This window comes from Gallus gallus, chromosome 11 (genome assembly GCF_016699485.2).
Source record: "Gallus gallus isolate bGalGal1 chromosome 11, bGalGal1.mat.broiler.GRCg7b, whole genome shotgun sequence".
Taxonomy (NCBI): domain Eukaryota; kingdom Metazoa; phylum Chordata; class Aves; order Galliformes; family Phasianidae; genus Gallus; species Gallus gallus.
This window is the reverse complement of record NC_052542.1, coordinates 17299467-17321927: the sequence shown is the minus strand read 5'-3', so window position 1 is coordinate 17321927 and position 22461 is coordinate 17299467. Positions and strand designations below refer to the sequence as shown.

General features: G+C 60.1%; 1 protein-coding gene across 10 annotated transcripts in view; it reads left to right on the top strand.

The window, feature by feature from the left end:
- GSE1 (Gse1 coiled-coil protein) overlaps positions 1-22461 on the top strand; it is a 69348-nt gene that overhangs the window by 31079 nt on the left and 15808 nt on the right. For 2 of the 10 annotated variants that reach the window (XM_040707258.2, XM_040707255.2), the window contains exon 1: positions 12019-12294. The exons of 6 other annotated variants lie outside the window; for them this stretch is intronic. In XM_040707258.2, coding sequence (XP_040563192.1) covers positions 12258-12294 — 37 coding nt within the window. In that variant the 5' untranslated portion in view covers positions 12019-12257. Of the gene's footprint in view, positions 1-8423; positions 9270-12018; positions 12295-19490; positions 21977-22461 lie in introns of those variants that run through there. 2 more of the 10 variants (XM_046899637.1, XM_046899634.1) reach the window with 2 other exon arrangements.

The window sequence follows — 22461 nt, the reverse complement described above, 5'->3', positions numbered from 1 at the left end:
GATGCAGGATGCGGGATAAGGGTTGCAGGGTGCAGGATGCGGGATGCAGGGTGGGGGATGGGGATGCAGGGTGTGGGATAAGGGATGCAGGGTGCAGGATAGGGGATGCAGGGTGCAGGATGTGGGATAGGGGATGCAGGGTGCAGGATAGGGGATGCAGGGTGCGGGATAGGGGAAGCAGGGTGCAGGATAGGGGATGCAGGGTGTGGGATGTGAGATGCAGGGTGCAGGATAGGGGATGCAGGGTGTGGGATAGGGGATGCAGGGTGTGGGATAGGGGATGCAGGGTTCAGGATAGAGGATGCAGGGTGCGGGATGCAGGAAGTGATATGTAGGATGCAGGATGTGGGACGCAGGGTGCAGGATGCCCCAGCATGATGGGGTTGGGAGCATAGGATGAGCCCCATCGCTGGACCCACATGCAGCTGGGGGTATTGGGGTGCCACCCCCGGCCTGGTGTTGGAGGGCTGAGCCCCCATGGGTGCTGTGGGGGAGGGCAGGGGGTTGCATGGGGCTCGCTCCCTTCTGGCGCCGTGGGGCCAGCAGTGGTGGTAGTGTGAAGCCTTACCCAGCAATTGATTTAAATCATTTTATAGAGGACCTATGTAAAATAAAAAGCCTTTAATCACATTTGTATCCATTTCCAGCCTCAGTAAATCAATTTGGATTGAGCTGGGTGCCACGGTTACAGCTGATTAGTGTGTGTGGATGGGGTCAAATTAATGCTAGCCAGGTTCACTTAATGGGGTCACCACCATTAGCTGCACACGGGCTCTTGTGCTGAGCGCAGCAATGGGGTCCTGAGCCCATCCGGGCGTGGGGTGCCATGACACCTTGTTGCATGGGGTCTGCACCTCCACTTGCTGCTCCGTGCCTCAGGCACCCCTCACGTGAGCCATAACCATTGCAGAGAGGTCAGTGAGCAGCATGGGGCCATGGGGCCGTGCCACGTCCATCCCTGCCGGCGCAGCCCACGTGCTGTTGGCTGACCCCACTCGGGGTCACTCACGTGTCCTCCCCGCCGAGCAGCCATAAACAGGTCTTTGCACCCCGGTGCCGGTTAATTTGTTTTCAATAGGTTCCAATCAATTAAGCGTGGTCCCAGCGAAGGGAAAAAGTGCCCCGGTAATTGGTGAAAATAAATCACCGGCTGCGGCCCCGGCGGCTCTGGTGCAGAGCTGGGGGTGGGCTGGGAGCTGGGGCTGCGTCTGCACGGCACCACGGGGATGGGGACAGTGGGGACGCGTGCCATGCCCTGCTGTGATGCATGTGGAGCTGCTGAGGTGATGCTGCTGGTGGCATTGCTGTTCCCTTCTCATCACCCCATAACACCATCCCTGCCCTGTACTCACAGCCCCGCCTCCCCCAACCCCATCACCCCCATCCCCACAGCCCCCATCCCCATAACCCCCAGCCCTATCATCTCCCCCCGAGCCCCATCATCTCCCCCTCCAGCCCCTCTCTGGCCCAGGCTGTAATTACCGCACACAGCGTTTTGATTGCTCCATTCCAATTAATTAAACACGGCAGTGACCCAAATTATGATCTCTTGTCTTGTACGGTGCCGTATTTTTAACCTTAACTGTCTGGGCTGTGTTTAGATTTCCAATCCGGGCAGAAGTGTCACCCGGGGAGAGTGACTGGTGTTGAACCGAGCCTTCCCGTGACAAAACCTGTAATTAGAAACCCTCGTGTCCCGGAGACGGGTCTTTAAAGCTGTCAGAAGCCAAGATCCAGTCATTTGATACAAGACTATCATTACTGCGCCGAACCTATTAGCTGCAGGTAAATAACAGCCTGTACCGGGGACGGGAAGCAGGCGGGCTGGGGAATTTGCTGGCTCTTAATTAGGAGCAGCGGTGCAAGGGCTGATTTCCCCTACTAATTCTCTTCATTAGGAGCGGGCGGTGGGGCTGCCCCCAGTGCTCCCCCTGCCCATGCCGTGTCCCCTTCCCTGCATGGCAATGGGGTACGGGGACCGCTCCTCCCATCCCCGTTGTGGGCCCTGCTGAGGCAGTGCAGGGCTGCCGTGTGTCCATGCAGGTGGCATTGAGCCTCTTGCTGGGGATCGATGGTGTTCAAGCCCCACTGCGTGGCCCCGGCAGCTCCTCTCCCCCATCCACACTGGGGATTGATGGCCCCCAGCCTGGGTGGAGGATAAATCTGGGGCTGCCGCGGCTTTTAGAGTGCTTGTCTGGGTGACATATTCGGTTGGTTTGAATGTCTGGATGGAAAATCAATCACCGGGGCCGCTTCCGTCCCCACTGCCCCCTTTCACACTACGTTTTAATTTGCCAGTCTGCGGGTTTCGTACACAAGGATCCATCTATATTTGTGTCAAGCTGTGTTGCCTTTGTCTCCCTGCGCTGCGTAATCCTCCCAGCCCCGTGGGCTGTGCGTGGTGCCCAGCATCTGTGGGCAAAGGGTGCTGCTGGGCATGGGGACATCTCCATCCCTGCGCTGCTCCCGAGTGGAGAAACCTTGCTGGGGATGGGAGTGGGGAAACAGAGGCACGGCACGCCATGCGGGGATGGAGGGAGGAGGGGGGTTGGAGGCCAAAGGGGACGCAGTGTGCATGTGGGACACCTTCCTGCTCTGCCCCACATTGCACTGAGAGGATCCCCACACCCACGCTGTGGCGCTGAGGCGTGCTGTGGTGCCGGCAGGGACCCCAGCCCGTGCCGCAGCGCTGGTGCCGCCTGCCTGGCCCTCTCCGGCCTGCCCCCGCCTGATCCCTCTCCCGCAGACGCTCTCCCTGACACCGGCTGACAAGAGCCATTTCCAAGATGGATTGATTCAATTTAGCACCGATTTTTTGCTGGGCTCGGTGACGTACGGCTCCCCAGCCGGCGCTGGGCGGCACGTGACTCCCCAGCGCCCGCCGTCATTACAGCAGCTCAGCACCGGCTGCTGCCGCCCGCCTCGCCTAATCGGCCCTGTGTGTACTGCCAGAATGGGAGGGGGCACGTCCTACCCTATCACTGCTCTGTGGGGACGCTGTGCTGCGTTCTGCATGGGGTCCGGATCCCAGGGTGCAGGGACAGCAGTGGTGCCAGGGCGTGGTACCCAAAGATGCTGGCCGTGGTACCCAGGGATGCCGCTGGTGGCACCCAAGGATGTCAATGGGGGCACCCAGGGATGTTGGTGCTGGTACCCAAAGATGCTGGCAGTGGTACCCAGGGATGGTGGTAGTGGTACCCAAAGGATGCTGGCAGCACCCAAGGATTTTGGCTAGTGATACCCAGGGATGCTGGCAGTGGTACCCAGAGATGTTGGTGGTTGTACCCAAAGGATGCTGGCGGTGCCCAAGGATTTTGGGTAGTGGTACCCAGGGATGCTGGCAGTGGTACCCAGGGATGCTGGCGGAGGTGCTCAGGGATGCTGTTGGCTGTACCCAGGGATGTCAGTGGGAATACCCAGGGATTTTGGTTAGCTGTACCCAGGGATGCTGGTGACGTGCCCAGGGGTGCAGGCAGCAGTATCCAGCAATGTTAGCAGTGGTGGAGCTGCCCGTGGGGCTGCGCGGGGCGAATTTTGTTTTGTTCCCTCATTTTCTGTTGTGTTTTTTTTTTTTTCCTCTGGGCTTGATGAGTACGTCTGGTTCTCTCTCGCTGTCTGTCTTCTCCTCGCTCCTTCCTTTGGAGGCAAATGGCTGACTGATTGCTTTTCATCTCCCGCTCTGAGGAGCTGTAAGAGCTACTTTATACAAACATCAATTACAGGCACGTAATAAATTAAGGCTCCCTTACACCGAACCCATTAGAGTCCACTCTCATATCAAAGCGCTCCCATCACACACGGATTGGGGTGGAGTGGGGGGGAGGAGGGAGAGGGAGGAAAATGTCTTATTAGCCGGCAGATTGTTAGCAGAACACTGATTTAATTGTGTCTCCGCGCCCGAGCGCAGGAGGAGGATGGGGGCACGGCGGGGGGGTCGTGGGGCCTGCCAAAAAAGAAATGCCCGGGGATTGTTCCCTTCCCCGAGGTGCTTGGGGGCAGCGTCCTCCCGGGCTTGTCCCCATGCCAGCACCGGCTGCCAGCGCTGCTCCTGGTAACGGCTGGGGGGGCTGCAGCCCAGGGTGCCCCCCCGGCCGCTTACTGCAAAGCCTCCTGCACCCGGCTCCAATCCCTTTGGGCTGCCACTTCCAACCCCTTCTCTGTGCCAGGCCCTGTGCACGCATGGCTGTGAGCAGCGGGTGATGCTGAGGTTCCCCCCCTACACTGCAGAGCAGCTGTGGGGCACCGTGGTATCCTCTTGCTGGAGGATTAAGGGGCTTGGTGGCAGGGTGTGCTGGGGGCACAGCGGGCACCCCTGGACACCCAGCATCGTCCCCATGGACTGGGACCCTACAGCGTGGTACAGAGGCAGAAAGAGAGACCGGGGGCACCCTCGAGGCCGGGAGCAAGCTTCCCTGTAGGACAAAGGCGCCTGCATCCGCCAGCAGCTCCTGCTGCCTCTGCCTGCGAATAAATAGCCTCCAGGCTGTCAGTCTGGCACTACCCCCGGGGCTGGAGGCACTTGGAGAGGAACAGAGCCCGGGAACAGCAGGCATGGCTGGAGCGCTGCCCAACGGGGCTTGGCAGGCACTGGCACGGCGCGCCGGCGCGCTTCGCCCAGGCAGGGCTTCCTCCAAAACCTGCAGCAGCCGTGGCCTTGTGATGGGCACAGAGCTGTCTCCTGGCTGCTGGCGAGGGCCGGTGGCTAGAGCAGGATCCGTGGGGCTGGCTGCAAGGGCGTGGAAGGGTTGTGCATCTGTGTGCTTGGATGCGTGCGCCTGCACATGGCTCTGCTGGGGCTCGACGTCCTTCGCAGGGATGCTGGGACGTGCATCCCGCTGTGCAGAGCCCACGTGTTGTGCACGTATGGAGGTGCGCACGCCTGCACGCATCCTGCTGTGCAGAACCCATTGCACCAGTGCTGTCTGCGTGCCGTGCTCCTGCTCACACACAGGTGCTCAGTGTGGGGGACAGGCCTTCAGGGTGCGCCATTCACTGCCCTCCCTTTCAGGGCTTTATCTCCCCTGCAAGGCTCCTGCAGCCCTCCGTTCCCTTTCTGCCCTTCTGAGCCTGACATTTACATATTAATATTTTCCAAGGGAGGCAATGCGTTGCGGTGCAAGTGTCTGCATTGTGGTTGCACATAATGTAAAGTGAGATAAAGCGCCCGGCTCCGCTATGAATAACTGCAAATGAAAACCCATGTGGCCATAAAAGCCTTCACATTTGCCCTGTCAGCATGTGGTACATGGGCTAAACAACTGATTTAGCTTTTCTTTTTTTCAAGGTTTATCGCCACTTACAGAGGACATGCTCTTTGTGTACTGCCTGTCGCTTTCTGCTCAGCTTCCTTGTCACTTCCTGTCGGCGTCCTCCCATTCGGCCCCAAAACGATGCTCCGTTCCTAAAGCGCCCTGACAGCCTCTATTAGCTCCCGGCCCCATCCAGCTCTGTGCTGCTGGGGCTATTTATCTCCTCGGCGCAGAGAGCTGTTATCGCGTTACCCGCCTGCTCGTTACGGCCCCTGTCATTTGCTTCTGCTGATGGCGGGGATTTGGGATGGGGTCCCGGCGGGGAGGGACGCGCTCTGCGGCGTTATGGGGTTTTCTGTGGGTTGGGGAGAAGAAAGGGGACCCCGGCAGCGCTTATCCTCGGATCCGGCCTCCAGGGGTCCCTTTGGTGCCACCTCTGTGCTGTGCTGATCCCTGGATCTTACCCTCCAGGAATCTCTTTGGTGCCACCTCTGTGCTACGGGGTGCAGCAGGAAGAGGTGGGGGCCCCATTAACTCTATTTCAATCAACTCCTCCGCTCCGAACCACCCCACCGTCCCCAGAGGCACCGACTGAGGTGGCCCTGGGGTGAGGGCGATGTCCCTGCGGGATGTCACCCAAAGGAGCAGGTTTGGGAGCAGGACCTGAAATACAGGTGTGGGGCTGGCAAGGCAGCTCCGTGCCATGGCCTGGTGGCTCTGCAGGCGCTGAGCGGGGGCACGGAGCCACCTGGCCCCTGTCCAGGTAACTGGAGCTCCCTCCTTGCATCCCCCCTTGCTGTTATTTCAGCAGCAGGATGCAGCTCGGTTTACGGGACCAGGCAGATTTTTATCGGTCCCTTCCATCCGTGTGCTCAGTGACCGTCACCATAAGTGGGGCCTTGGCTAGAGGGGACAAGTGGTGTGACAGTGCTGAGCACTGGGGCTGCTGGGCTGTACCCATTCCTGAAAACAGTGGGGTTTGCAGCGTGGGGACAGTGACACATCGTCCCCTGCGACACGGTGCGGGGGGTTTGCCCCACAGGGAACGTGCCATGTTGTCCCCTCTGTCACACTGTGGTGGGTTTTCTCCATGGGCACCGTGCTACATTGTCCCCGTGTTGTCCCAGCACGGCTGTTGCAACCTTTGCAAAGCTTTTGCAAGCTTTGGGGTGTGCAAGCTTTGGGGAGCGGCACGTGGGGGGTCCCAACTGGCACCGTTCTTTCTTTTTTTGGGGGGAGAGCTCTCCATGGGCCTCGTAACAGCCGCCGGGGCTTGCATCAGAGCGTGCTGTGGTGGCAGGGGGAATTTCACAAGCACTTTCCTGCCTCAACCTGCCCCTACCCGTTGCCCTGGGGGGGGCCGTGCCGGGCAAGGGGGTGGGAAGCATGGGGTTGGGGGGTTGTTTACAGCAGCAGAGCTTGTTTCCTTCCACCTGCCTCGGGGGAAGCAGTTAGCAATTTGTTAGTCAAACCAGATGAGCCTTCCTGGAGCCGGCTTCCTGCCAGGCCAGGCTGCGGAGCATCGCCCAGCCGGGCCCCCCCTGCGCCCCGCCACCGCCCTGCCGGGTCCCACTGCCCACGCGCGGCTGCACCGCTGGCGTGGGAACTGCAGCTGTGTAGGGCAAGGGCAGCTGGGATTCGGGGTTGTGCTCCCCGACCCTAAGGTGTACCTCTCCCCGGTATCTGTGGGGCGGTGGTGCTCGGAATGCTCTCTTTGAGGTGCCGGGGTGATGCTGGGATGGCGGCACGCTTGGAGCGGGAGCGTGATGCGCCAAGCACTGTGCACCAAGCGTGGCACTGAGGATGTGCACTGTGCACTGGGCATCGTGCACTGAGCATTGTGTAGTGAGCACAAAGCGGTGTGCACTGAGCACCAGGTGTTCTGCCTTTCATACCGGGTATCACTCACTGTGCATTGAGCACCGGAACACTGTGCACTGGGTGCTGCCCATCGTGCACTGTGCACTGAGCATCACGCAGCGAGCACTGGGCATCATGCACTGAGCACCAAGCTTTGTGCACGGGGCGCTGAGCATCCTGCGCTGGGGCATTGAGTGTCGTGTGCCGATACTGAGCATCGTGCACTGGGCACCATGCACTGAGCACCATGCACCCAAGGAGCACAGGCAGCACCCAAGCCAAGCAGTGCCCACACAGGGCCGGGAGGTGCCAGCCTGCTCCCCCTCGCTCCCCGAGTGGCGCCGGGTGATAAATAAGGAAGTTAACACCCAACCCGGGCTGCTAATTAGCTTTTAACCTGTACCAGCAGTTAACTACAAAGGCACTCATTTGTTCCGGGGAGCTGGTAGCGTAGAAAGAACGAAACATGGCCAATTTTGTTCAGGATGAATTAAGACTTGCAAATGTAAAATGAGTTCATCTATTTAATTAAGTAGCGGCAATATGGATGTTAAATTAAGTTAATGGCAGGCATGCCAAAACAAGGTTAGAAAAACCCCGTCCTGGCTGGGGGGGAGGGGGGTCCGGATGTAGCCGTGGGGTGGGGATGCGCTGCCCCCAAAGTTTGGGGGGGGGGACCCCTCGCCCGGCCCCACAGTGTTATCAGTGCCGATCTGCTAAGGATGCGGGATGCTGGAGGGGCATCGGAAGGAAACAATAACCCTCTGATTTGTGGCTCCGGGGTCGTGGCAGCCTATGGGAGGCTCGGGCCGTCCCCGTGCCGTCGCCGTGCTCCTTCTGAACTGCTCCCCACAGAAATCAAACCCACGTACAAGGCCTCCCGCGCAGCCCCTGCTCCCGCGCTGACCCGCGCCGTGCCGATTATCGCCGCGCATCGCAGCCGGAGACGGGAACATTCATTAAAATTTGAAACACAAATGGAAAATTGCTACTTGAAGCCTCCTCGCCGGAGAGGCGGCCGGTTGATCAGAGACCTCATTAATGTATCTAATGCGCGGGGAACAATTAGGCTGCTCAAAGCCATCCTTTTCCCCACCAGGGGATGGGAAGGAAAGGGGAAGAAAGCCCCCGACGCCTTCGGCCAACCCAAGGGATCGGGGCGCACCGCCTCCTATGAGACAGCAGAGAATCTCCCATCACCTCCATGCCCGCTCCTCCCCAACTTTGGCAAAGGGGAAGGTGGAAAAGCTGATTTCTCGCAGCCGTCCTCCCGTAATTAGCCGGTTCCGTGGCCATATGTTTTATTTATGAGCCGAGGGCGGAGGGAAGGGGAAGCGGAGGAACGGCCGTGCCCTATATATCTGCAAATAAAACACTTCATTTCCCTCCTGGGGAATGTCACCTCGAGAAACCATCGCTTTCCTGCTCACCGCCCCGTCCAAATCGCAGGCTGGAAATGGCTTTGTGGGCCTGGCTGGCGCTCAGATGGGTTTAAAATATGGATTTATGTCTTTACTCTGCATAGGCAAAGGTCAACAAGAGCAGGAAATCATTGCGGAGCCGCTTATTTACTGCCAGAGGCGGGCGCTCCGCTCGGTGATCCGTCCGTCTGCGCGCGGCCGATGATGCGGTGTCCCGAGGGATGCATGGCAATGGCACAGGGGTGGGCACACGGGGAGCCAAGCATTGCCAGCACAGCGGGAATGGGGCGGCGGGGTCACCGGTGCCACGGGAGCTTTGCACCGGGCTTTCCAAGGCGTAACCCCACAGGTGGCAGCTCGCTGGTGGCGTCGGGGATGGGCCATGGTTTGGGGTCAGAGCCCATAGGGACGCGGTGACCCCACGGGGATGTGGTGACCCATGGGGACGTGGTGACCCATGGGGACGTGCTGGCCCCACAGTGCAGGACTGGAGGAGCCAGCAGTGCCCGGTGCCTGTGCCTGGCGGTGCGCGGGCGCGCTGCGCTCTCATGCTTTGCTAATTCCGCCTGGCACCTGCCCCAGCTCCCGACGGCTCCGCGCGAACACGAACCAATTAATCCTCCGGCGCTCGGGGAAGTGGGTCAGGCTCGTCAGGCTCCCGCTAACGAGGGGCGAGGCTGCTGAGCCGGGTGGCCGGGCGGGTGCCCGCGTCCCTTGCGTCCCATCGCCCTGCGGGGTGGTAAGTGGGGAAACTGAGGCAGGGCGTCTGCAATCCCCCCTCCCTTTGGGCTCTGCAAACCCAGCGGGAGGGCAGTGGGGGACTCGATCAGGCCATGGCACAATGGAGGGATGGGTTGGTTTCCCAGCGGGGCTCAGGGGCGCCCCTCAGTGCCGTGCCTCAGTTTCCCCACTGCGCACGGTGGGGGCTGTGGGGTGCTGTCGGGATTTGGGGTTCTGCTTCCCTGGGCGGCTGCGGGGAGTGGAGGCAACGAGCCCCTTTGAAGTGCAGCCCAACTTCCAGGAGTGAAGCAATTCTCGTTTGCATAATGAACAAAGGGAGCTGGGGGGGAGGCGAAACCCCAAACCCCAACCTGGCAGCCTGGCGCGTCCCTCCCTCCCAGCCTGCTCCGCCATTGGCCTGTAATTACAGGTTTATTGCCTGTACAGCTATTGTGTAATGACATGTTTGCAAATTAATTTTTATGGCTCATGCCATCGGTGGGGGGAGCAGAGGGGGGTTGGGGGGGGGGGCAGCAGGAGGAGGAGGGGGGCCCCTATTCATTGCTGCCGATGGCTGCGTGAGCCCAGCAAATTAAAACCCTATAAAAGCATGACAGCTGCGAGCGGAGATTGGGGGGATTGGGGTAATGATAGAAGGTCCCTGGGGAGCCCCCTCTCTGATGGCAGCCGGTGGATGGGAGGGTGGGATGGGGGTGGGGAATGGGCCCTGTGTTGTCCCTGCTTCACTTGCAGCCCTCCTGCTGTGGGGCAGCCATGCTGGCACCCCATGGCACTGAGCACCCCGTAACCGTGAGCACCCCATAGTGCTGAGCGCCCCATAGCTGCCACGGCACTGAGCACGCCGTAACTGTGAGCGCCCCATAACTGTGCACCCCGTGGCACTGAGCACCCCGTAACTGTGCACCCCCTGGCACTGAACACCCCATAGCTCTGAGCAGTGCAGAGGAACTGCCTGGGGTGGGGGGGGGGAGCGGGGCAGAGCGATGACTCAGGGGACGGGCCAGAAATACCTCCAGCGCCGATCTTGACAGATGTAGGTTAGGAAGGAAGAAAAGACATGATAATAATCCACCGACCTGGAATTAGAAAAGCAATATTTAAAAGGGGGGGGAGGGGGGGGGGGCATGGGGAGGAGGAAGAGGTTGTAGTTTTTGATGGGTTCCTTCTGCCCTCAGTGCATTCCTGGGGGGGTGCATTTGTGCGTGTACACATGTGCGTGCATTTGCACGGGCGTGCGTGTCTGGGTGCATGCATGTGCCTTTGCAGCTCTGAGACCCTTTGCAGAGCCCCACAGGCTCCATGGGGCTGGAAGGGGGGGGGGTTGGGACAGCCCAGGAGCCCCCAACCCCACACCGCAGGCTGGGGCGGAAGGTGGGGGCTGCGGTGACCTGCAGCTCCCAGCAGTGCGCTGGGCTGGCCATTATCGTACAGGATGTGGCTTTCTCTTGCAGGGGAGAGATATCACACATCGCCTTCTTGAACTTTGGTGTTAAAAGCAGGCGGCAGCTTGGGAAGAGAGGGCGGGTTGGGGGGGGGGTTGGGGGGGGGGGGGTGCGCACACGCACCCTACGTGCACCTGGGCACGCGTGCACACCCATCGGTGCACAGCCGTGCATGCAAAGCCGTGCTCGCACATCCGTGTGCAAACCCACGCGTGTAAACGCTTGTGTGCAAACCCACGCGCAGCTCCGTGCACACCCATGCGTGCCCCCCCCCATCCCCCACACCCCCCCCCCCCCCCCCGGCTGCTGATGCCGTACTCAAGCAGCCGGAGCCTGGCCCCGGTTACTATGGAGCAGGCGGGCTGTGCAGCCGCCGCGCTGCTCTAATAGCATTTATTAGCCCTATTTGCCTGCGAGCATGTCTTCCCGGATCTGATAATGCATCAGTGGAGAGGGAATGTGTGAGATGCTATCGGGAGCCTGATTACAGCACGGAGCCCCCCCCCGGAGCCGGGGCAGGACCGCAGCGTGCCCGCGGTGCCGGAGCGCCAAACTTGGGTTCTTTCGGGGTGCTTTTATTTTTATTTCATGTGTTTTTTCCCCTCTGTTTTGATTTTAACCACCCCCCCCCCTCCCCTCCTCCTGCCCCCCCCCCCCCCCCCCCCCTTTCCTCCTCCATCGGCAAAATGAAATAAAAAGAAGAGATAATCTGGGTGGGAGAGTTGGGAGGGGGCGGAACGGAGCCTTTTTCTCCCCAAAGCGGAGGGGACCAAAAAGAGCCTTTTTCTCCCCAAAGCGGCGGTGCCCCCCCAGCACTGGAGGGGGGGCGGGGGGGTGTGTTTCAGCTCTCAGTGCGGGCTGCGCTGCCCCCACCGCTCCCTGCCCTCTCCCTTTCATTAGGGCAGAGACAAATCTGCTGTCAAGCCGCCAGATTTCCAATTTACCGATAATGATTCTTGCATGAAAATTGATCGAGAGGGGTTTGGCCGCCCTCCTCCTCCTCCCCTGCCCGGTGCTGTTGGGGGGGGGGGAGGGGGGGGGTTTGGGTTTCTCCTCCCGCTGCCTCTCTCCTTTCTTCCTCCCATCTCCGGGACAGACGCACAGACCCGCAGATGGACCCACGGACGCTCTGAGGGTCCCCCTCCCGTCTCTCCCCGCTCCGTCTCTGTGCCCCCCCCCGACACACCGCTACTCCCATTTTCCTCCTTCCTCCTCCCCCCACGCACTTGATTTTCCCTCCTCCTCCTCCTCCCCCCTCCCCTCCCCTCCTCGCGCTATTTTTTCGCCTCGGTTTATTTTTCCAACCCCCTGTGTGTGGCTCGCCGCTCATTTTTTGGGTGGCTTTTTTTTTATTGTTATTATTTTTTTTACACGTATACGTTTCGTTTTTAATTTTTTTTTAATATATATCCGTATATATTTTTTCCCCCCATCGCTTCCTGACACTTCACCTCGGGTCGGTTTATTATTATTATTATTATTATTATTATTTTTTCCTTCTCGTTATTTTTTCCCCTGGCCGCAATGGAACTGTAACACAAGCCATGTTCGGGCTGAAACCCCCCCTCTATTACCTACCAGGTAAGGCACCGCGCGGGGACTGAGCCGGGGGGGTCTCTGTGGGGACCCCCCCACCTCAAGGCCACCTTTGTCCCCATGGGGGGGCTCAGGGGGAACTTTCCTTCTCGCCGTACCCAAATGTGTTTTGGGGTCCGGAGAGCTTTACGCAGGGCGGGGGCACCCCCAGCTGTGTTTATTTTTTGGAGAGGGGGATCCTTCCTCCTTTCTCTTCCTCCCTGAGCACTGAGTTTCCTTCCCCTGCATGCTGCCAATGAAGAGGGCTGCGCTGGCTGTGTTTGGGGTCTGGGAGGGTCCGTGCTGCCCCCAGTGCGGAGCACCAAACTTTGCTTTTTTGCCCCAAGCAGGCACCGTGGGGACCCCCCCCATCACCAGCAGCCCCCCAGACCCCGCAGTTGGAGGGGTGCACACTTTTTGGAGGGGGGTCAGGCTCATGGTTGGGGTGCCCCCCCCAGAAGCCGAGTGGTGATGGGGGTGTCACCCCACAAGCAGCGGGGGTGCCGGGGTGGGGCGGGGGGGGGAGGAATGGTTTGTTGCAGGAAATGCCTTTTGCATGTGGCTCCGCATAGGGGAGCGCAGCCGCCGCGCCTGCGCCTCTGCAACCCGGGGGGCACCGCGGGGCAGCGGCTCTGCTTGGGGGGGCACTGCCAGCTCTGAGCTCCCTCCTGGATGGGGGCGGGGGGGGGTCCCATCCCCATCCCATTGCTCGCTCCGCTGCTGTCACCCTGGGGGTGATGGGGACGCCGGGAAGCGCTCCGTGCTGTGTTTGTAACGCCGCGTTCCCTGCCACGCTGAGCCGTGTTTACCGACGGCGTCTCCTGTTGCGTGGAACTTTGTCGTGCCGCTCGTTGCCAACGCGCTCGTCGTAATGCAGCCGGCTGCTCCGCACCCCCACGGCGTGCTGCTCACAGCCTGGGGTTGGGGGGGGGTCCCCCAAAGCAGCCCCCAAAGCTGCTCAGCCCCGTTAGCCGCGCTCAGCGTCCATCAGGTGGTCCGTTCGCCTCCGGGAGATAAAAGCGAGGTTGAGAGTGGTGAAGTGTCGCCCGGTGAGGTTTGAAGCAGTTAAGGCAAATTGTCGTCCGAGCAGCAGCGTGGGAGCAGGGCGCTGTGCTGCTCGGTGCCCTGGCTGGGGCTGGCAGAGGTGGGATGGGACATGATGGGCTGCCCCATGCCACCAACCTGCTGTCACCCCATGTGCTGGTGATGGAGCTGAAGGGGATCTCCAGCGCTACGGGGATCCCTGTGCTAAGAATGGGGGGCACCCCGTGCCCCGGTGGTGTGTGTGTGGGCTCGTCAGATGCAGAGATGCAGCTGTGACCCTGTGGGCAGTGACAACAGCATCACTGAGAGCATCCCCTGAGGGCCACAGCCCTGCAGAAGGCAGCAGGAGCAGCCTGTTGGCACGGCACCGGGATGCCTGCTGCCTTTTGGGGTCCTCTGCCCTTGGGCTGTCCCTGCCCATGGGGTGTGCATCCCCCAGGTGCCGCAGGGACCCCATAACCCTCAGCACGAGGGACTGAAAAGCAGGGAGCCGTCGGCTGCCGCTGACTCAGGGCCTCCCCAAATGGTTCCTATTTTTTGCGCCGGGGATGGGAATATTTTGCCGGAGGATCAAAGCAGATGGAGGGATCTGGGTGATGCCGCGCAGACACCCGCTGGCTCCAGGCATGAGTCACCACGCCGGCACGGCTGCTGGGGTGGGGACGGCCGCCCCCGGCTGCTGCGGGGTGCTCGGGGTGGGGGGGTCAGCGTGGCTCTTCCTCGCCGGGTGCTGTGGGGCACAGGAGGGCACCTCCTGCCTTCCTGCTCCTGCCTTCCTCCTCCTCCTCCTCCTCCTCTCCTCGCCAGCCCTAAATTTGGTCACCATGGCAACCGTGTCAACCACTTTGCAGCTTCCCCGCGAGGATTTGCCAAGGGGGGGGGGGGAGAGAGAGAAGCTGGGGGCGGGTGCTGGGGACATGGGGACATTGCCTTGGGGACAGCGGTGACGCTTCCCCGCTGCGGGACGGTGCCAGCACGCTGTGTGCCATGGGACGAGCACTGTGTCTCCTGCCTGGGGGGGGCTTATGGGCTTATTTCCCAACGCCCCTCCCCTTTGCACCCTCTTTCCCTCCTTCCTTCCCCCGTCGCCCCTTTATCCCCAGCCTAACCCTGGCACATCCTGGTCCTGGGGACAACTTTCGGAGCTTTCAGCTCTGCACCCTGCTCCCCTCCAGCCCTGTACAGCAGGTGCTTCCTTTCCTCCCCGTGCCCTCCCCCCCCCCTACCATTCACCCCCCCGTTGTTTGGCACCGGCTGCTGGCACCTGCGGGGCTGCTCCTTGGCACGGCACGGCAGCACGTGCGTGGGCACAGCACCGGGGTGCACCGCCGGGGTGGGGGGGGGTGTGAAGGGGGGGAACGGGGCCACCGTGCCCCGCTTTATTTTCCATTCTTCTTTTTCATCGTTCTTAATTTTCAATTCCTTTTAATTCTCCTATTGTCATTATTTTGTTTCTTCCCAGTGCAGCGCATCCTCCCCTCCTCATCACCAACATGGGGTACTTAACGACACCTCCGCGCTACCCAAAGCCAAAGGCCGCTGTGCTCTGATAATCCCAGCAGGGAACCAAACCCCACTGCATACCAGGGAGAGCACCACAGCCCCCCATCACCCCCCCCCATGAATGATTTAATTGCCACGAATTAAATGGGTGCAGCCCACGAGGATGGGGGGAGCTGAGCTGCTCCGCTCCGGAGGGTTCCCTCCTTCCCCCCTTCTTTTAGTAATAACGCTTTAAAGATGTTTGACATCTGTAACAAACAGCTGGCATCCTGTTATGGAAGAATGTCCTTTTATTTCCGAGCAGGTTGAACTGTCATTAATAGTATAATTAGGTGATTATCGGCGTACAACAGAAAACTGCTTAATTGCACAGCCAGCTTCGTGAGGATCCCGGCTCCTTTATGGCCGCGTTCGGTGGAGCCGCCTGAATTTTCCGCGCGCCGCACCGTTGTTTTTCCACATTGATTATTATTTTTTAATGCCTGTGACAGCTGTAGGAGCGTGGCAGGCAGCACTGTGCCGCCGGCGAGAGGAGCGCGGGGAGGGGGGGGGGAGACCCGGCTCTGGCACTCATCCCTGTCCCCCCCCCTCCCAAGGGGATTTTCTTAACCCCGTGTATGCCTGGCTGGTGTTGGGGAAGGGGATGGGGCAAAGTTGGTTGGTGGCTGTCTGTCCCCGCTGGTCGGTGCCATGCTATGGGGACACTCTGTCCCCATCCTCGTCTTCATCTCCATCCCATTCCCATTCCTGTTCCTGTCCTCATCCCCAACGCCAGCCCATCTCATTCCCAGCCCTGTCCCCACCCCCATCCATATCCCCATCCCATCCCCATCCTCATCCTCATCCCATCCCCAACCCCAGGTCCATCCCCATCCCCATCCCTATCCTCATCCCATCCCCAGCCCTAAGTCCATCCCCAACCCATCCCCATCCCATCTCTATCCCCATTCCATCTCCGTCCCCATCCCATCTGATCCTCAACCCCAAGTCCATCCCATCCCATCTCATCCCCGTCCCCATCCGCATCCCCATCCCCTTCCATTCCATGCCCATCCCAAAGTCCATCCCCATCCCCATCCCCATCCCATCCCATCCTATCCCCATCCTCATCCTCATCCCATCCCATTCTATCCCCAATCCCAAGTCCATCCCCATCCCATCCCATCCCCATCCTCATCCCATTCCATCCCATCCTATCCCCATCCTCATCCACATCCTCATCCCATCCTCAACCCCAAGTCCATCCCATCCTATCCTATTCCCATCCTCAACCCCAAGTCCATCCCCATCCCATCCTGTCCCCATCCCCATCCACATCCTCATCCCATGCTCAACCCCAAGTCCATCCCCATCCCATCCTTTCCCCATCCCCATCCCCATCCCATCCCATTCCTGTCCCCATCACCGTCCCCAGGATGTGGTGTTGTCAGCAGAGCAGATTTCTGTGCCCGCCAGACAATAGCGCTTTGTATCTCCCCCATTGCTGCGAAACACACTTGTTAGCGCTGCATCTTTGTGCTGTAAATTTCCATGGAGTAATTACTCCTTAATTTATGATAATCCGGGGTGGGCTCTGGAGGGGGGTGAGCGCCAGTCAAGTTGGGAAGTTGTTCGCCCAACCCCGGGGTCCCCGTGGTCCCCACGTGGCTGGGACAGCGCAGTCACATCCTGCATGCAGACTTCTCCTGTGCCAACGTGCAGAGCCAGGAGGGTGTCCCATGCCTGGATCTGAGCGGGGACATCCAGGGGATGCTGCTTTTGGTGTACAGTGGGGCCACGGGGGTATTGCTTTGCAGCCATATGGTGGATAGGGGTACTGCCCATGGCAGAATGTGTGGGTTTGGGTCATCCTGGGATGCCGTGCTGTGCCGGTCTGTGCCATGCCGTGCATGCAATGTTGTGCCATGTAGTGCCATTCTCTGCCATGCCATGCAATGCCATTCTGTGTCATGCTGTGCCATGTGCGGTGCTGTGCCCATGCCACCAGCATCACGACCTGCCCTCTCCCCTCCCTGCAAGCCATTGAGGTGCTGCAGCACTGCTCAGAGCGAGGGGGCCAACGCTTCCCCTGGGCCCTGGCCCCCTTGAATTGCTCATCTCACCTTGGTGTGGAGGCCCTATTACCCAGCAACGTGGGGGCTCTTCTCCCTCATTTTTCCAGGCAGGAAAATTGGACACTTAGGTAATTTTTCAAGAAGCATAGAGGGAAGGAGGGGAAAGAGGTGCATGGAGGAAGGGCTCAGGGTGAAGCAGGATTGGAAACAGGGAGCTCTCCAAACTTCACGTCCTCCTAAAAGCCCTAGAGGTGCCTCTGTGTGTCCTGAGCATCACTTCCATGGGGCGAGGCTGAACCACGTGGAGACCCTGGAATCCTGGTGCCACTGAGGAGGGACATCGTGCCCCCACTGCCAGGTCTGTGTCTGCATCCTGGGGTGTCCCCAAGGATGTCCCCATGGGGGTAAAGCCTCAGGGCTGCACCCCCTGCACCTGCAGCGCCGGTCCCCGTTTGGAGGCAGCGCGTACCGAGTGACATTTGCCAAGCGTAAAAATTCAATTAATTCCAGCAGGCAGATTAAATATAAGTGAATTTTAATAATTTGCTCTAAAGGCTGAGGATTACTGTAGGCAAAAAAAAAAAAAAGAAAAAAAGAAGGGAGGAAATGGCACGTGTGGGGGCACCGACTGGCCTGCGTGGCTCCGGCACGTGGGCTCACGGGCACTAATGGTGCTAATTCCTGGCACAGGCTTTATGGGGGGGGCACGCAGGGAGCTCCTCCCCTGCTCTCTTCCCCTCTGCTTTGTGCCACGAGCTGGGTCGTGGGGCAGTGCCATGTGCTGCATCCTCAGCCACCTCTCTGCTCCCCCGGCTGCGCTCCCGTTTTGCTTTTTCCATGGATTTCTGTGCAGGGCGTGAAGGCACAGTGAGGTCCCACTGCAGCGCAGGGCATTGCTGCTGCTCCAAGCCCTCCTGTGCAGGGCTCGTGGTGACATGGGGACTTGGAGCCTGGCTGGGACCTCAGCAGCAGCGCGCTGCGTGTGTAAATAAAATCCCAGCAATGTGGGGGCACCGACTGCTGGCAGATGGCGCCGGTAAGGGGAAAATGAAAATACACGCAGTAAATTTCCTATTTGCCAGCGTTCATTTCTTATCCCAAGGTAAAGCCTTCCCTCTGGCTGGCTCTGTGCCATCTGGGTGTTCATAAAGCAGCAGTAGCATGGGTGGTGTGAGCGCAGGGGTCCGTCTGTCTGTCCAAACTTCCATCCTGCTGGGCGCACCGCTCTGGCCTCCCCTGCAGCGTGGCGTGGTGCAGCACAGCACAGCACAGCACAGCAGTGGGATTGATGGGATTGATGGAGATTGCCCGCGACCTTTGCTAGGACAAGAGGTATTACCATTAATACTTCTGTATTTCCTGGTTTCGCACGGTGCATAAATCTCCCACGGAGGCAGGCGGGCAGGGAATCCGCCAGGCTGCCTTATTAATACGCCTCAGCTCTTTGTTGAGCACCCAGCAGGGGCCAGGGGGAGCGTGCCTTTTTGGGGAGGTCTCCAACAGGCAATGGGAAATCCCCAGTGCCTGTCACCCGGCAGCTTCCCACCTGGGTCTGGAAGCAGTGGGCCAGCCCCCACGGGGATGGGGACGTGTTAGAGGGCACCGTGCTGCAGTATGGAGCACTGCGTGGCTGGGTCAGCCCCTGGTGCTAAAGGGATGCTAAAGGGCGATGGTTACCCTGCACTGAGCTCCTGCATCCATCCCGGCTCACATCCCAGGGCTGGCTTTGGCCCCAGCCCCTCGCCCTGCCCTGCTGCCCCCTAACCCTGCCCCACAGCCCCTGGCGCTGTCCCCTTTGCCCCCCTCCTGCCCCGTGCAAGACCCAACCTGCGTGAGAGCCTCCTCTCCAATTTTATTCGCTCTGCTCCAGCCCATTTGCATAATCCACATAATCACCCTGGTTTTAATTGCCCACAACTCTGCAGAAAGATCATGTGGTTAAGTGGTAAATCATAATTAGATAAATAATTGGCTTGGCCACAGCAAGCTGCTTTGTTATACCTGCCATCTGCTGGGCAAGGGCTTCTCGCACCGAGAACAATGCGCTGCTGACAGCAACGCGGGCTCTCCTGCAGTGGGGCTGGGCTGGGGTGCAGGGATGGGGGTGGGCACGGGGCTGGGAGGTGGTCTGGGTGCTCTGGGCCATGCCTGGCCCTGGCTGGTGCAATGCCCTGCAGCCCCGTGCAATGCCCTGCAGCCCCGTGCAATGCTTGGCTTTGACCTATCGAATATCTGGTGGCACTGTGCAGTGCCCTGCAGCACCATCCGTGCAATACTTAGCAGTGCTGTGCAATGCTTGGCTCTGACCCACGTGATACCCAGTGGCACTGTGCCATGCCCTGCAGCACTGTGCAATGCCCACCTCGCTCTCACATGATGCCTGGCAGCTCAGTGCAATGCCTGGCAGCTCAATGCAATGCCCTGCAGCCCTGTGCAATGCCCATGGATCCCTCTGCCCATCCCCTTGTAGCTGCTTTTCCCAAAGGCAGAGAGCTTGCTGCTCCCCTTGGCTCCTGATTGCTGTTTCTCAGCTGCAGCTGTTTGCATCCAGCCCCTCCCCAGGTGCTTTTGCTTTATAAGTCCTTAGGCTCCCACAGAGCTGGTGCTGTGGCAATGCAGGTGAGGATGGGAATGGGCACGTGAGGGGCAGAGGAGCTTGTGGGGGGGCGGGAGGAAAAACAGCATCCTTCAGGCATTTGCACTTTGGAGAAGTAGGAGGAGGTGGTGGTGGTGGCAGTGGCAGTGGCAGTGCCTTGCTTGGGCTCAGCTCTGCTGGAGCAGAGCAGGGAGGGAAGTGGCTTTAAAGCACAACACGGGGTTGGGGACAGCTTGCGGAGGTGCACTCGGGGCCACAGCTGGGGAACAACGCTGCCCGCAGCCCTCGTGTTGATGGCAGTGCAGCTCCGGCCCCTCTGCCTCCCAACGAGCTCTGATTACTTCGCTTGTTGTCGTTTGCCAGATCAATGAGCCATGGAGCAGAGATCGATGGAAGCGCGTGGGCTGATGGCACTGTGCCGTGCTGTGCTCCCTTCCCCATCCTATGGGATGCTACTGGTGCTGGGGACCGCCCTGGACCCCTCCAGGATGGGGCTGTGTAGGGTGACCCAAAGTGCTTTGGGACATTTAGGGACGCTGGGTGCTCCATGGGGACAGGTGCCTTTGTTTTGGCTCATTAGGAAGCGGCTGGGTGCAGGAAGGGTTGGGAGGAGGGCAGGAGCACAGGGCTCCAATCAATCAATTAATTAATTAATGGAGCGTGCTGGAGGTGCGGCGGCAGAGCTATTTTAATGAGGGATGGAAAATGTGCAGCAGCTCAGTGGGAAGACACGTGGACAGGGGAGGACACGGTCCTGCTGCCTGTCCCCTACTGTCCCCCCTGTTGCTGAAGGTACCTGCTGTTGCACTGAGGACCCACCACCCCTTGCCCATGGCCATGGGGGGGCCACTCCAGTGTGCCCAGCATCCTGTGTGGCTACCACCAAGCTTGGTGGCATCCTGCTGCCATCACCACCGTGTGCTTGTGCCGTGCATGCCATGCCCTCACACCCTCCCTGCAGGAGTCTGGGGCTTGGCATGGCACATGCCCAGGGTGTCACCTAGTGCCTGTCCCGCTGTGACACCTCCCTGTTGGCTCTCAGCAGGTACATGCTGGGGACATGCTGCCCTTGCTGCCTGCCCACCCGCCCTGGCTCTGGCCGCTGCATTCAGGCAGTGCTGGGGCTCCACAATGTGAGGCAATTAGCATGGAAAATGTATGCAAAGCAGCTGTTCCCTGTGCGAGGCGTGTGCAGCTGGAGGCTGGCTCCAGATTGGGAGCAGAGGCAGTGAAAGGAGAGGAAGTATCGCTGCAGCCGGGGTTAAGAGGCAGAGCAGGAGAACAAAAGCCAAAGCAGGCGGCGGGGGCCTTAACCCCTTCACTGGCCTCAGCTGGGGCTCCCCATAGCTTCCCCATCCCTGCATCCTCCTGCATTGGGATGCAGCTGGCGCCCACGGGGACCTCATTGCCCCTGGTGACCCAGTGACATCCTGCCGTGGTCCTGGGGACTTCCCATTGTGGCTCTGGTGACGTCCCATGGTGGCCCTGGGCACCCCTTGTGATGGTCCTGATTGTATCTCATGGTAGCGCTCGGTGGCCTCCAGTGGTGGCCCTGCTGATGTCTGATGGTGGCCCTAGTGGCCTCCAGTGGTGATTCGTGCCATGGGACACTGCCCTGGACTGCTCAGCTCCCCTCCAAGCATTGGGCTCAGCCCGGTGGGGTTTGCAGATGGGAGTCTCAGGGCTCCCTGGCTCAGTCCCAGGGGAGGATGCTCATCCCCTCCGTTGTACAGCTTTCTGCTGCGCCGTTGGGTGGTGGGGTTTTTTTTTTCTGCTCCATTTGCCAGGGGCTGGAGATGCTGCCTGATCGTATTCGGTAATAAATTATTAGTTCCAGCGCTTGTGCACCCATGAGCTCAAAATAGCTGCTTTTAAGCAGGCGGCTGGTGCAGGTTGAGTTCAATGGCAATCTGCTCTGAAGGGTACTTCATGCTCATTAGGGGCCTTTCAAGGTGCCTGTGCATTACTGGCAGAGGGGGACAAAGCAGAGGTGCTGAACCTGCCAGCACAGCTCTTCCCAGCAGCCTCCTCCAAGGGGGGGATGGGGACGTGGGGGATGCAGTGACACTGAGCCCCCGCCTTGTCCTGCAGAGCCCCCCTGAATGTCCACGCTGCTCCCCATCCTCCTGCTGCAGCCAGCCGTGCGTCCTTTAGTGGCACGGAGCAGCGAGGTGGCACAGGGATCCTTTGTGTGCCTGGCTGAAGTGGCACTGGGATGCAGCAGGAGACGAGGGGGCAGGGAGATGGAGACAGGGTTGGAAAGCTGATGGCGCAGGAGCGGGGTGAGCACCACCGTGTGCCCTCTGGGGCCCCATCCCTGCAGTGACACCGCGTTCCAGCAGCTGCCTCCTGTGCTGCAGCCAGCTGCCTGCTGCCTTCTAGCGGCTGCTGCCACCCGTGTCACCCCTGCCATGCGTGTCCCCGCTTCCACGCATGCCACCCCTACCAGCACTGCCAACACGTGTCACCCCTGCCCAGCCCTGGTTTTGCAGTGAGTATCCCCATGTTCTGTGTATCCCTAGGGCTTTTGGGGTGGTTGGGTTTGGAGGGGGGGGGGGGGGGGCGTTTGGGACGCGTCCCTTTGCCACCAGCACCAAGAGCGCATGCGCCCCGTCCCCTCCGCCGTTGTGTTGGTTTGGCTGCAGCTGCACACGCAGCCAGACTGGTTCTGCTCCTGCTGCTGGAGCAGCTCCTGCTGCCAAAAACCCGCCAGCGTCAGCAGGAGCAGGTGGAGGAGGGTGGCACGCGCCCAGCCCCAAGGTGCGGGGTGACCCTGCGTGTGGGCACGGCAAATGGCCACGGCCTCAGCCGCCCCGTGCTGCGTGTCCCTGTGGTCCCCGTGGGGCAGGAGAGCCATGGAGCTCCGTGCCTGGAGGCAGCGTGTGGGTACCTCTTCCTGCGCCCCAAGAATGGTGGCAGTGCTGTGATGCCTGCCCTGTTCTGGGGTTCCCGTGTGCGCACCAGCAAGTGTGCATG